Source organism: Crinia signifera, chromosome 19, assembly GCF_055691185.1.
Source record: "Crinia signifera chromosome 19, ASM5569118v1, whole genome shotgun sequence".
Taxonomy (NCBI): domain Eukaryota; kingdom Metazoa; phylum Chordata; class Amphibia; order Anura; family Myobatrachidae; genus Crinia; species Crinia signifera.
The window spans coordinates 63,111,416-63,124,097 of NC_139226.1; the positions used below are offsets into that span (position 1 = coordinate 63,111,416).

Here is a 12,682-nt window from a genome sequence, read left to right on the forward strand (position 1 = left end):
CTATTCTATTAGATTGGGGGGTCTCCCAACTGCCACCCCTCGCAGCGGGACAATGCCTGCCGCAGGTGGGACAGCGGGACATTACCCGAAAATCGTGACTGTCCCGCTGTAATCGTGGCAGTTGGGAGGTACGAGTATGGGGTGAAGGCGTGATAATGATTACAGACAGAAGGTGGAGTTTGCCAAGTTTCATTTACTGTAAATAGTTTCCTGTTTATGTTATTTCAGTATAGCAAAGCCTCAGTAGAGTCAAGATGCGTTCATACATTTTCACCTTTGGCATTTGGATCTGTGAGTATTCTATACATTTGAACATTTTAGATAGAGTTTTCTGTTTAGTCATTACACTATTGTCTGATAATCAACGTAACACTTTTTTTTTTTCTGGGTTATATACTTGAAGCCCAAACTCACATATGTCTGAAAACTTTCTTCTAATCAAACTGTATTTATTAAACTATACTTATTGGGTGGGTTTCCTGTAGCCTTCTAAAAACGTTGTATCCTATTCCTCAAAGAAAAATGGGTACTTCTGTAGTTTCACGGCGCCAGCATGGCGCCGTGCTACTTCCGGGTTCTACGCTCGCCACGAAATATGTCAAAAAAAGTAACTTAACTCCATGCCAACATGGATAGCTCATACCCCCACTATCCATGTTGGCATGGAGTTGATTTTAAATAGCGTGGCGAGCCACCGAGCCCGCAGCGTGGGCGAGCGAAGCAAGCCCCGCAAGGGGACTCAGACGCATACTGGCGCCGTGAAACTACGTAAGTACCGAAAAATGTTAGTGTTACAAAGAAACATGAAAACTTAGGGCTTAATTCAGACTTGATCACAGGGCAAATTTGTTCTCAAAATGAGCAAAACGATGCTGCACTGCAGGTGGGGCAGATGTAACAGGTGCAGGACAATATGGCCCAAAACGAGCCAATTTAGATACAATCTCGACCAATTGTATGTAAATCGGGCATGCTTTGGGCCATTTCGCTGCCCTTTTGATGTGATCTCGATCCAATGCACGGCCCTGCGGGTATTTACCCTGCACAGAAACAAAATAACTCACCCAAATCTAACTCCCTCTCTGCATGTTACATCTGCCCCCCTGCAGTACAGCATGGTTTTGCCCATTTTGAGAACAGATTTGTCCTAAGGTCAGGTTTGAATTATGCCATTAATTCATAGGGTTATATTACAGCAGTGCAGAGATCAGAGATTGTATACATGTTTTATTTGCACAGGGGCTGCATCTGTTGGTTTCTTTTTATATACTTCTTGATTTTCCATTTGAAAGCCAGTGATAACATGTAGGGGAATAATTATCGAGTAGTACAGTGGCACATTTCTGGAATGTGTAGCCAGAACAGACACATATATAACATGCTTCATTATTGGTCAAATATGTGGGGTTAATGTGGAGGATACAGAAGTCCAGGGTTTTAGCAGCTATACTGTAAATACCTTCAAACTGTCCTGATTTTTAAAAGGGCATCCCGTCTTCCCAACTGTCAGCACCTTTGTTTCAATGATTGGAATATTGAATCCCATACCACAGTGCTCGTTATACCAACGTCAGGTGCGCATGGAAATGCATGTGAGTTGTTAGAATTGGTAAGGGTCCGTCTAATGCTCCAGATGCTCTAGAAGTACCTTGAGGGGAAGACATGCCATATTGCAACTTAATTAATACGTGCACACCCTCTTACCCCTTTCACACTGCACTTTTAAAACGGTATATTGCCGTCTTTTTTCCATTTTAAAACGTTTAAGGCTGCAGTGTGAAGGTGCCAGAGTTGATTTACCGGTTAAAGTTAACTGGTATTTCAACACGGTTAAAAAGCAGAGTCCTACACGTTTCAAAGCCGTTTTTTAGGCAGTGTGAATGGCTCTATTTTCTATGGCTTGAAACGTGTCCCTTGGGGGTTAAACAGGTTGAATGTGTGAATGGTATTAAATGCTTTTTAAAACGGTTTTCACTTGCAATGTGAAAGGTCTTAAGGTTCAGACCCGTTTTAAAGTCCCATTTAAGAATACAGGGTCAATACCCGTTTCTGCAATGTGAAAGCAGTGTCTGTGTTCCAAATCCGTGGTTATTCTGAATTACAAAACAAAATTCTTTTGTTAGTCCTTGCACATGTATAAGAGCTGCTCCTGCATTTTTACTTTCCTCTATTATTTGTCAATGACTGTAACTGTTGGTCCACCAGGCTTCAGCACAGATGGTTTAATCAGAATCACTCAGGTACTAATTAAGTCACCTGTGCTCAAGCCTGGATATATACAAAACCTGCACTGTTGGTGTGCCTTGAGGACCGTGGTTGGGAAAGCCTGAGTTAAGGGATGTATAAACTGAGTTATAGATCTGTCCAACCAACCAAAGGGTGAATTGTAACCAGGCTCGATGAAGATAATTTCCTGTGATCCTGCAGCTTAGTTTGGTTCTACAACCACTTAAGTTCATTAATTATTCTGAATCACGGCTATTTTTTTGCAAGAAGTTTCCAAAAAAAAAAAAGTCTGGTTCTGTTTTCATGGAATCCCTGATCTAATTGCATGTTTACTGTAGCAATTTGTCTATAGTGAAAAGCATACCTCCCAACATGACCCTCTCCAGGAGGGACACATTGCTCTGTTTCTGGACTTTCCTCTTAATTTAGGATTGCCATCACCTGTGCTGAAACACCTTTCTTATTAGTTAACCAGTTCAAAAACAGGTGATGGCAATCATACATTAAGAGGAAAGTCCAGAAGCAGAGCATTTTGTCCCTCCTGGCATGGGTCATGTTGGGAGGTATGTGAAAAGTTCTACAAAGATGCAACTTCTGTGGAATGTGACCCATTTCTGTATTTATTGTACATTTAATATGAAATTGCTGAATGTAACAGATTCTAAAAAATAAAATAATGATTGTACAAAAGTTGGCAACCTATTAGACACCTAAACCTCCTAATGTTTCTGCAGCATCCAAACGTGATGTTCCTCCATTCTTGAATTAGGGTTTGTATTTTCCATTGCTCTATGCAGAACTATTCTCACCTGTTACTACATGGTTGTTGAAGCATCACTCCTCATTGGCCAGGTTTGTGAGGGGCAAAAGAAAGCAGCACTCAAATGGAAAAACTAGTAAATTCTAAGACAAGTGTATCAAAAACACAATTTTAATAACATCTTAAAACATGTAAAAATTATATATAAATGGCTAAAATATTAATGGCTATCAGGACCATGCATGCAACTGAGACTAGGGACTAGAGTCCACATGTGTTGGGAGTCCAATTCCACAATGGGATGTACTCTGGATTCCACTGGTGGTAGGAATCTGGAGTATCTCCAATCGGTCCTATGATGGGTAGATACTAATTAGAAGCACGGCAGAATTGTCCAGATGGAAATGGTAGGTGGTCCAATCCTGAACAGGTGGAAAAGGCAGAAGATTCAGCTGGTAAATGTCCAATGTCCACAGTGTCCGTAGCCCATGGATCCTGAGATCATACCGATGCCTTTCGTTGCCTGCCATGGCAGCTTTATGTAGCTGACATTGCAGGCAGCGAAAGGCTTCTAATATTGAGGTTAGTAGTGACTGTATAGTGATATTCTAAAAATCCTATTATCTTACACTGTGATTTTTTTTCAAAACTCCAGATCCTAGTGTGAATGGTACTGTAGTGCACTTACCTTATTCATAGTGTAAATTATACCAAAGGGGAATAACACTCCGGGAACACTAATATATTGCAAGAGTAAGGTGTCCCATATCACCATTGTCGTCATTTAGACCAGGCATGTCCAACGTTGGCCCTCCAGATGTTGTGAAACTACACATCCCAGCATGCTTTGCCACAGTTTTGCTATTAGAGAATGCTAAAACTATTGCAAAGCATGCTGGGATGTGTAGTTTCAAAACATCTGGAGGGCCAATGTTGGACATGCCTGATTTAGACAGTTTGCTTATATCTAAGCATTAAACCTAAGGCTTATGCAGTGGTTACAATAAGAACAAGGTCTTGATACTGTTGAAACATCTGGGAACGAAGCCACACTGGCTATTGATCCTCACTAATAAACTGTAACCAAGATACAGTTAATTGTTACAATTTAACAGGATAAACACCATCCAGTGATGTTTGGGCTTAGTGCCAATAATATAATATCTGATGTAATTATCATAACTCCAAAAAGAGGGTAATTACTGACCTTGGTAATTGATAGACCATAATTTATGATTATATTGCTGAAATACAGATACAATATTTCAACAGTAAGGTACATTTAAAGCCCCTACACATCCTATTTGGAGATTAATCTGTGAACGAAATAAATCTGACCACTTGTAACACGTCAAAGGAAATTAAAACACACACATGGAGGTAGTGACATACACCTTATTTTAGCAAATATAATTTTATAGGAATCTATTCAAAGTTATATCTTAACAAATTGTTCTTTGATATTTGTGCGCCACTAGCAGACTCTATTCAGTCCTAACCTCATACCTCTGTGTATGTAATGGCCTGATGGAGTTAAGGTGTTATGTTAAGGTGCCCATACACGTACCAATTACTCTACTTTTTGTGCTAAAATAGCATCGCATCCCATGCACAACACATGCACAACGATGCTATTTTAGCACAAAAAGTACCGGGAAATTGGTACGTGTATGGGCACCTTTAGGAATGCCTGGCACTGAAGTTTTCTTCTAGCCTGTGTGTCGTGGAGCAAGTGTCTGTGGCACACTCTGGAGTACTATAACTGAGAAGTATTATCTGGCATCAATGTTGCAACTCTGAGCAACACTATTTATTACCAGTTATTTTATAGCAGCAGCTCTTCAGCAGTTCTGTACAGAGAATATTTGAACATTAATATCAGTCCCTGCCCCAGTGCAGCTTACAATCTATATTACTTACCACATACACACGGACATTCTAGGGTTAATTTTTGTTGGGAGGCAATTAACCTACCAGTATATTTTTGGATTAAGGCAAGACACCGGAGTGCCCTTAGTAAACTCATGCAAGCACAAGGAGAATATACAAACTCCGCACAGTTAGGGCCATGGTGAGAATCGAACCCATGACCTCAGTGCTGTGAGGCAGTAATGCTAACCATTACACCATTTGTGCTGCACTATATGATTCTCTTGGTGGTGTATACTAAGCCATTTTAGTATCCTAAATCTTTTTTATCAAAGTAATTTTTATTGAGAGATTTTTTGATTGCGGAGCATACAGACAGTACTGGGTATATGCATAGACATTAGTACATAGGTAATATGACTGGTTTCAATGCATAAAATACAAGCTTGAGTGATAGCAATCATTTGAATAACATATGAATAACATAAAACAATTGAAAAGGGAGAAGAGAGAAAATAAAGAAGGGGGGGGAGGGGAGAGGAGGAGAAGCATGATACCATTATAGGAAAATAACATTCCAGTTACTAGTTCTAAATGAGAGATGAGAGCAGAGTTACTTGCAGCCGTCTAATCAATTTAAGGAGGTTGTAGTCTCGTCAGAGAGTCGTAGTAGTCAGACCATGGGAGCCAGTTCGTCAAAGGGGAATTTGGAGACATGGAATATTTAAAACCTATGGTTTCCATTTCATAGCTATGCTGTATGGCTGTTATGATCTTGGGTAGTCTGGGGGGGTCTGGTCTCTTCCAATATTGTGCGATAGCTGCCCGGGCAGCTATGAGAATATGTCTCACGACATAGGTATAGTGTCTCGGGAGCTCTAGGGGGAATCTATGCAAAAATACAATTTCTGGGGATCTTGGTAAGGGTATTTTAGTGATGTGTTTGATTAAGTCAAAGATCTCCGTCCACAGTTGTTGGAGGACAGGGCAAGACCAGAATATGTGTATCAGTGAGCCCACCGATCCACATTGTCTCCAGCAGAATTTAGAGGATTCGGGCCAGATCTTGTGGACTCTCTCAGGGGTGAGGTAAAGGCTGTGTATCAGTTTAAACATCATTTCAGAGTGATTTATACATTTAGACATTTTGAATATGTTGAGAAAGGTATTGTTCCACTCCTCGTCTGACATAGAGATACTTAAATCAGTTTCCCATCTGGTTTGGATTAGAAGTTTAGTGTCTTCTTGAGGGGAGAGAAGAGTAGAGTACCAATAAGTTATACCATGTTTGTGGTCTTTGGTATTTAGTTTAGAGAGGATATATGGGGGGGGGGGGGGGGGCGGGGGTATAGATTGTGGGGTATAAGTCTGCGTCTGTACCCAGTGCCTAATACGTAGATATTTGTAGAAATCTTTTGTGGGGATATTATATTGGGACTGTAGCTGTTGAAAGGAAAGAAAGCCTGAGGAATCGAATAGTTCACCAATATGTAAGATCCCTGATTCTATCCAGTTAAGTATGGGCAGGTCGGGTATTATCTTTGAGACCGCCAGTAGGGACAATCTAGAGGAGGGAAGAGAGAAATCGCCCAGTGTGTTAATCAATTTATCCCAGACACGGAGGGTATGAGCTATAGTGTTTGTAGATTTAGCTAAGTGGGGTCTGTTGGAGGGGTTAGTCCAAATGAGATCCGATAGAGGAAAGGTCGAGCATAATGATTGTTCTATGTCTACCCATGGTTTAAAAGGTGCTGGCGACAGCCAATCCCTCAAGGCAAGACCTCCTTTAGTTTTGGATCTATATAGTCTAGCCCTGGCTATTCGTGGTTTTTTTCCTTTCCAGATAAAGCGAGATACAGCAGAATAAAACTTGTTAAGTACGTTAAGGGGGACTAGGAGTGGGATTGCTCGGAATAGATATAAAATTTTGGGAAGGAGCATAATTTTAGTTGAAGCTAAACGACCCATCCAAGATATAGTATATGACATCCATTGCTTAGTTAGGGTATGAAATTGGGCTAGTAGGGGGAGGTAATTGAGTGTGATCGCATCTGAGAGGTTTAATGGGATTTTAACTCCTAAGTATTGGAGAGATGAGGTTTGCCAGGCGTATTTATATTTTAACTTTAAGGACAGGAGGAGGGAGTCTTCTATGTCAAAAGGGAGTGCCTCTGTTTTTGTGGTGTTCAATTTATAAAATGAGACGTTAGAGTATTCTTGGAGAATGGAGTGAACAGCTGGGAGAGAGGAATTAGGATTTGTTACAAATAGGAGAACGTCATCGGCAAAGAGGCAGATTTTATGTTGTAGGGCGCCAATATGACTGCCCTCAATGGTGGGAGATAATCTAATTTTCTCTGCTAGTGGCTCTATTGCTAGCGCGAAGATAAGGGGAGATAATGGGCATCCCTGGCGGGTACCATTAGTTATAGGAAAAGGTTTGGACAAGAATCCATTGCTGAAGACGCGGGCTGTGGGGTTGGAATATAGTCGAAGAATGTTTTGTAGAAAGATGCCTGAGAAACCGAACTTAATAAGGACCTCATGCATATATTGCCAGTGGATCCTGTCGAAGGCCTTTTCTGCGTCTAGGGATAACATCAGCAAAGGCTTTCGGGTTCTAGAGCATGCCTCTAACAAGGAGAACACTCTTCTTGTGTTATCTGGAGCCTGGCGACCCAGTGTGAAGCCAACTTGGTCTTGGTTGACCAAGTTAGGTAGGAGGGGGTTCAGTCTAGTTGCTATGAGTTTAGCGTATAGCTTTAGATCGGTGTTCAGGAGTGCTATAGGCCTATAGTTTTGGGGTAGGGATGGGTCCTTGCCTGGCTTCTGTATTGTTACTATTTGTGCCTCCAGCATTTCTGCGGGGAAGGGGTTTTCAGAGATACCATTATAGAGGTTAAGAAGTGTGGGCGAGAGAGACTTCTGGAAGACCACATAGAACAAGTTTATAAACCCATCTGGGCCTGGGGCTTTATCTGTCTTTAACGATGTCAGGGCGTTGTGGATTTCTTCAATAGTCCATGGGGAACAGAGTGTGGCCGAGTCAGTTGGGGTTAACGAGGGTAGTGTCATAGAGTCTAGAAAGGCTCGTATTAAAGGGGCGGAGGGTTGGGGTGTGGATGGATCTTTTTTCAGGTTGTAGAGATTTTCATAGTAGGAAGCGAATAAGTTAGCAATATCTTTAGGGTTAGAGGCTGCAGTGCCATCTGGGTTAAAGAGTTTTTTAATTCTATTTATCACATTTTTACCCCTCAGTTTCCTTGCTAATAATTTGCTGGCTCTATTTCCCAAAGTATAGAATTTCTGATGTAGCTTTGAGAGTGGGTTTTGGTAAGGTATAAGTTGTTAAGTTTCTGTTTGGCTGCGTTTAGGGCAGCAGAAATTACTGAATCTTTGGGGGCCTGTTTATGTTGAGATTCTAGTTTTGAGAGTTCTAGTTCATAGGCTAATTGAACCTCCCGGTTTCTGCGTGAGATTCGAGCTGCAGCCTGGATGGCGGAACCTCTCATAACCGCCTTAAGGGCGCACCAGTGATTGGTGATGGATGTGTCAGCTGGGTCATTAAGTTCCAAGTAAGAAGTTAGGGCCTCTCGTAATATAGAGACCCCATCTTCATCCTTTAAAATGTAATCTTGCAATCTCCAAGGTCTGGGAGGGGAATTACTGGTGGTGTGCTGCCAAGACCATATAAGGGGGGCATGGTCTGACCAGGTTATGGGCAATATTTGAGCCATGGGGATTGATTGTAGTGACCATTTATCAGTAAGTAGCAGATCAATTCTCGAGTAGGACTTATGTACTGCCGAGAAATAGGTGTAGTCTCTAGATCCAGGGTTTCTAATTCTCCAGGCATCGTATAGATCAAACTCAGCGAGCAGTTGTGCAAAAGAAGAGGTCAAAGAACGAGAGAGGTTATTAGTGGATTTATCAGGTTTGGAAGATTTATCTATGGTTAAAGTCCCCCATGACAAAAACTGCACCTCTTTTCACCTCATGTAATTTCTGAAAGAAATTTTTAAGAAAGCGGGGTTGTCTGGAGTTTGGAGCATAGAGGGACACTAAGGTAATTGTGTGGGAGCCCATTTTGCCGACTAATATTAAGTATCTGCCATTATTGTCTATCCATTTCCCTTCTAGTTTAAAGGGGCAGGATTTATGAAACAGTATAGCCACTCCGTTTTTTTTAAAAGGGCCGGAGGAGATATAAGACACAGGGTAATTTTGATCATGAAATTGTGGGGGAGAATGTAAAGGGAAATGGGTTTCCTGAACTGCAATTATTTCTGCTTTCTGGTCTGCAAAGTATTTTAGGGCTAAACGTCTTTTCTGAGGTGAGTTCAAGCCTTTCACATTAAGGCTCAGAAATTTAACCATGGAAAGGGGAGTTATTGTGGTTATTAAGCAGCTTAATCAAACAGTATAGACAGTATGGTTTTTGAAGCAATATACATACGTAACTCTGGTGTGATCGAAATGTGTAGCTTAGTGCTGTAAAAGGTATCAGCAGACATGAAAAACAGGGAAAAAATTAAAATATGTATAAGGTTGAAACAAAAGTAGTCTCCATATAGGAGCTAGAAATGCCGTCACTGTAGGGTTCGTGACGGAAGGGTACTTACAATAGGAGGGCGGGCTAAGCTATATGCCCACCGCCACCTCCAAACTATCAATTAAGAACCTAAAAAGGGGAAATACAGCCGCCGCCATAGGCGGTAAGGAGTATAGCTATAACTTAACATATTCAACCGTGTAACTAATGTTAACTCTAAACAATCCCATAGTAGGAAACCTTAATATCAATATATCATTGAGGATATTTTAACGTAGTGTTCTGAAGTTAGAAACAGAGAAAGAAGATATTTGGCGATCTTCATGTCGGAGCCAATGCCCACTCCCGGGGGATTCGCTTAGGTGGAGCCGCCGTGGTTGAGGAAGTGTTGGTAAACGTAATCGACCATTTGTCCAGGAGATCAGGGCCTTCTTCGGGGGAATTTATAATCGTGGTGGAACCGTTTCGGAGAACGATTAATTTAGTGGGGAAACCCCATTTGTATTGGACGTTGGCTTTCCTTAGAGCTGAGGTGATATCGTGGAAGGATCTTCGTTTGGCAAGTGTTATTGGAGATAGATCTGCGAAGAGCTGGAGGTTATCCAGGGAGACCGCTGTAGGAGAGGATGGTAATGCAGCTCGCAGGATTTTCTCCTTAACATGGAAGAAATGGACCCTGAGGAGTGTGTCTTTGGGGGCATGAGAAGGGGCTTGTTTTGATTTTGGGAGTCTATGGATTCTGTCTATCAATAGGTCTGTCGGAGAGGCATTCGGCAGAAGCTTCTGGAAGATGTCTGTGGCGTATTGGTATAATTCGGCGTTTGTGACAGAATCGGGGATGCCTCTGATCTTTATGTTGTTTCTTCTGGAGCGATCCTCCAGATCTGTGAGTTTATCACGGATAGATACTAATTCTTCCTGTAAGGAATCATGGGCGGTTATCAAGTTGTTATGTGAAGTGACCAACTCTTCCATTTTGCTTTCAAGATGATCGGTTCTGTCTCCGATCTCCGAGATGTCAGTTCTGAGAGCTTGGATATTGGATTTAAGTTCAGCTGATATATCAGATTTAAAAGCGGTTAGCATGGAATGAATGGAGCGGAGGGTAACTGGACCATCTAGGGAGTCCATTTGTTCTTGAGAGTTAGATTCAGTGGGGTGGTGAATCGGTGAGACTGGGGGGGGTGTTGAAATCGGATCAGTCCTTGTGGGGGAAGGGCGGGTTTTTTTTCCAGCAGATGAGGTCCCGAAGAAATGTACCTGTGAGGCAGGCTTAGGGTCTTTGTTCTTTTTCCCAGGCGCCATTATGGCGGGCACAGCACGTGTAAATTAAGGTTAAGCAGGCGGCAGTATTCAGCTAAGTTTTATGATGGAGGTGGCGGTAGTATCCTAAATCTTACATACACAGTAAAAATATATGCTGTAAAATAATGAATTAACCCTTTGAGTGCCAAGTGAAATTAGGTCAGAAAAGTGCCAAGCAAACATTTTTATTCATCATAATGACCTGTAATATTTACCTTATATAGGAAATATAATATTGTTTTGCACAAAAAAAGTATTTGAATTTATATAACAAATGTGAGCGACACTGGCATTTTTAGTGGCTATTTTGAACATCTCTCACAGAGATGTTGGCACTCAAAGAGTTAAAAAGAGAGAAGAGAAATATACCAATAAAAAGAGGCCAAAATGGAAAAAAAGGAGGGGACTAGGAAGGGACGGGGAGGGGATCGCCATAGGGACTTCAATAAGGTCACAGGCTGTTCTCAGGCAACTTGTCAGAGGGAGAACTAAGGTGTACCTACAAGAGATTTGTATTGATCATGTCAGATTTACAGAATTCCACTCATGGAAGCCATATCGAGTAGGCCAAAGAGTGTGGATGACGCAAATGGCTGCCTAGGTGTTGTCAGGCAATAAACAATTAAACAATAAACATTGTAATATATTGACTTCCCAGTCATGATAATATTTTATATGTCTCTGCAGACCTCTATAGTATAAATAAAAGATGAAAGGGTGCCATACAGTTCTTGGTGTGTAAGATTCTTTCTGGTTCTATGCGTTACTGTATAATGGGCCTCAGAATGTCAAAACCAAGGATATCTTCGGTTTCTTCATGTAAGAACCAAGCTGAATCATCTTCCCTCTCAAAACACATTTGTACGCCTTCCACAGCGTAATAGGGGTTCTCATTATGAGAAACATAATCATCAGTAACCTGTTTCAGCTGGTCTCTACAAGAAGAATCTTGAAGATGACGTTCAATATATAGGCGCATGATCTAATCATGTAAGTTGCCAGATCCCTGAATCTGTAATCATGCGAAGGTGCTTATGTGCAGATGGCCAGTCCAGGAATAAACACTGTGGGGGTGGGAGAACATGGTATAATCCCAATCTACAGGATGTTATGGTCTCCAAGTGTCCACCAACTGATGCTCAGTGAGCAAGTGACATACTTTGCAATGCCACTTATCAGGATGGTTGGCAGATGCACACTGCTCCTGAGGAAGGTGTTAGCCTACACCGAAACGTGTTGAGCCCACCAATACCAACTGTTCTTGTTCTGGACCAGTATCTGCACCACTACAAATCTGGACCCTGCTGTCTCCGTTAATTGCCTGCGAAGTGCCATTTGCTAACAAATGGATCATTATGGACGGACTGCTTTTTCCTTACAACTTCAGGGTAACCACTTCAAACTAAAGCTGGGTATTATACCATAACTTTCTTTCCTTTCATTAAGCACACCGTACTCGCCCACCTGTTAAATCTTAATAGAGACTTAAAGCTCTCAGGTCTTAATAAAGACTGCACCATACCCTCAATTCACAGAATATTGCAGTACTGTAACATCTATTTGTTTGATATGCCTTCTGTTATTTTAACCTTGTTTATTTGAGTTCAAATAATTTTGTATTTTATTAAATAATTTTTTAACATATATGTTTGTCGTTTTTTCTCTCAGTGAAACCCAGAGCTTCTCACCAACCCTTCTTTTGGTTGGAGGATGCAGAAGACTAGGGAGATTGGGCTTTTGGATTCCGCACAAGGTTTTGCTCGCCACTAGAAAGGGAGGTCAAGTGAGGCCTCTCCACCTTGTTGTGGGATTCGGCCTGGGTAGCCTAGTACCAACTATCTTACGAATGTGAACCCCAGTGTGGGAAAGATTTAAGGTTGGTGGTGGTCCCCTGAAAGACGAAAGAGAAAAGAGGACTCTTTTTGTGGGGCACTCTTGAAAATGTATTTAGTGATTAGAATAAAATTTTA

At 41.5% G+C, this 12,682-nt stretch overlaps 1 protein-coding gene across 1 annotated transcript in view; it reads left to right on the forward strand.

Moving 5' to 3' along the window:
• The first annotated feature begins 205 nt into the window (after window positions 1-205).
• Window positions 206-12,682, forward strand: part of LOC146042608 (osteoclast-associated immunoglobulin-like receptor) — a 36,993-nt gene continuing 24,516 nt past the window's right edge. Inside the window, exon 1 of the mRNA XM_083162684.1 lies at window positions 206-291. Within this exon, the coding sequence (XP_083018810.1) occupies window positions 255-291 (37 nt within the window). The 5' untranslated portion in view covers window positions 206-254. The remainder of the gene's footprint in view (window positions 292-12,682) is intronic.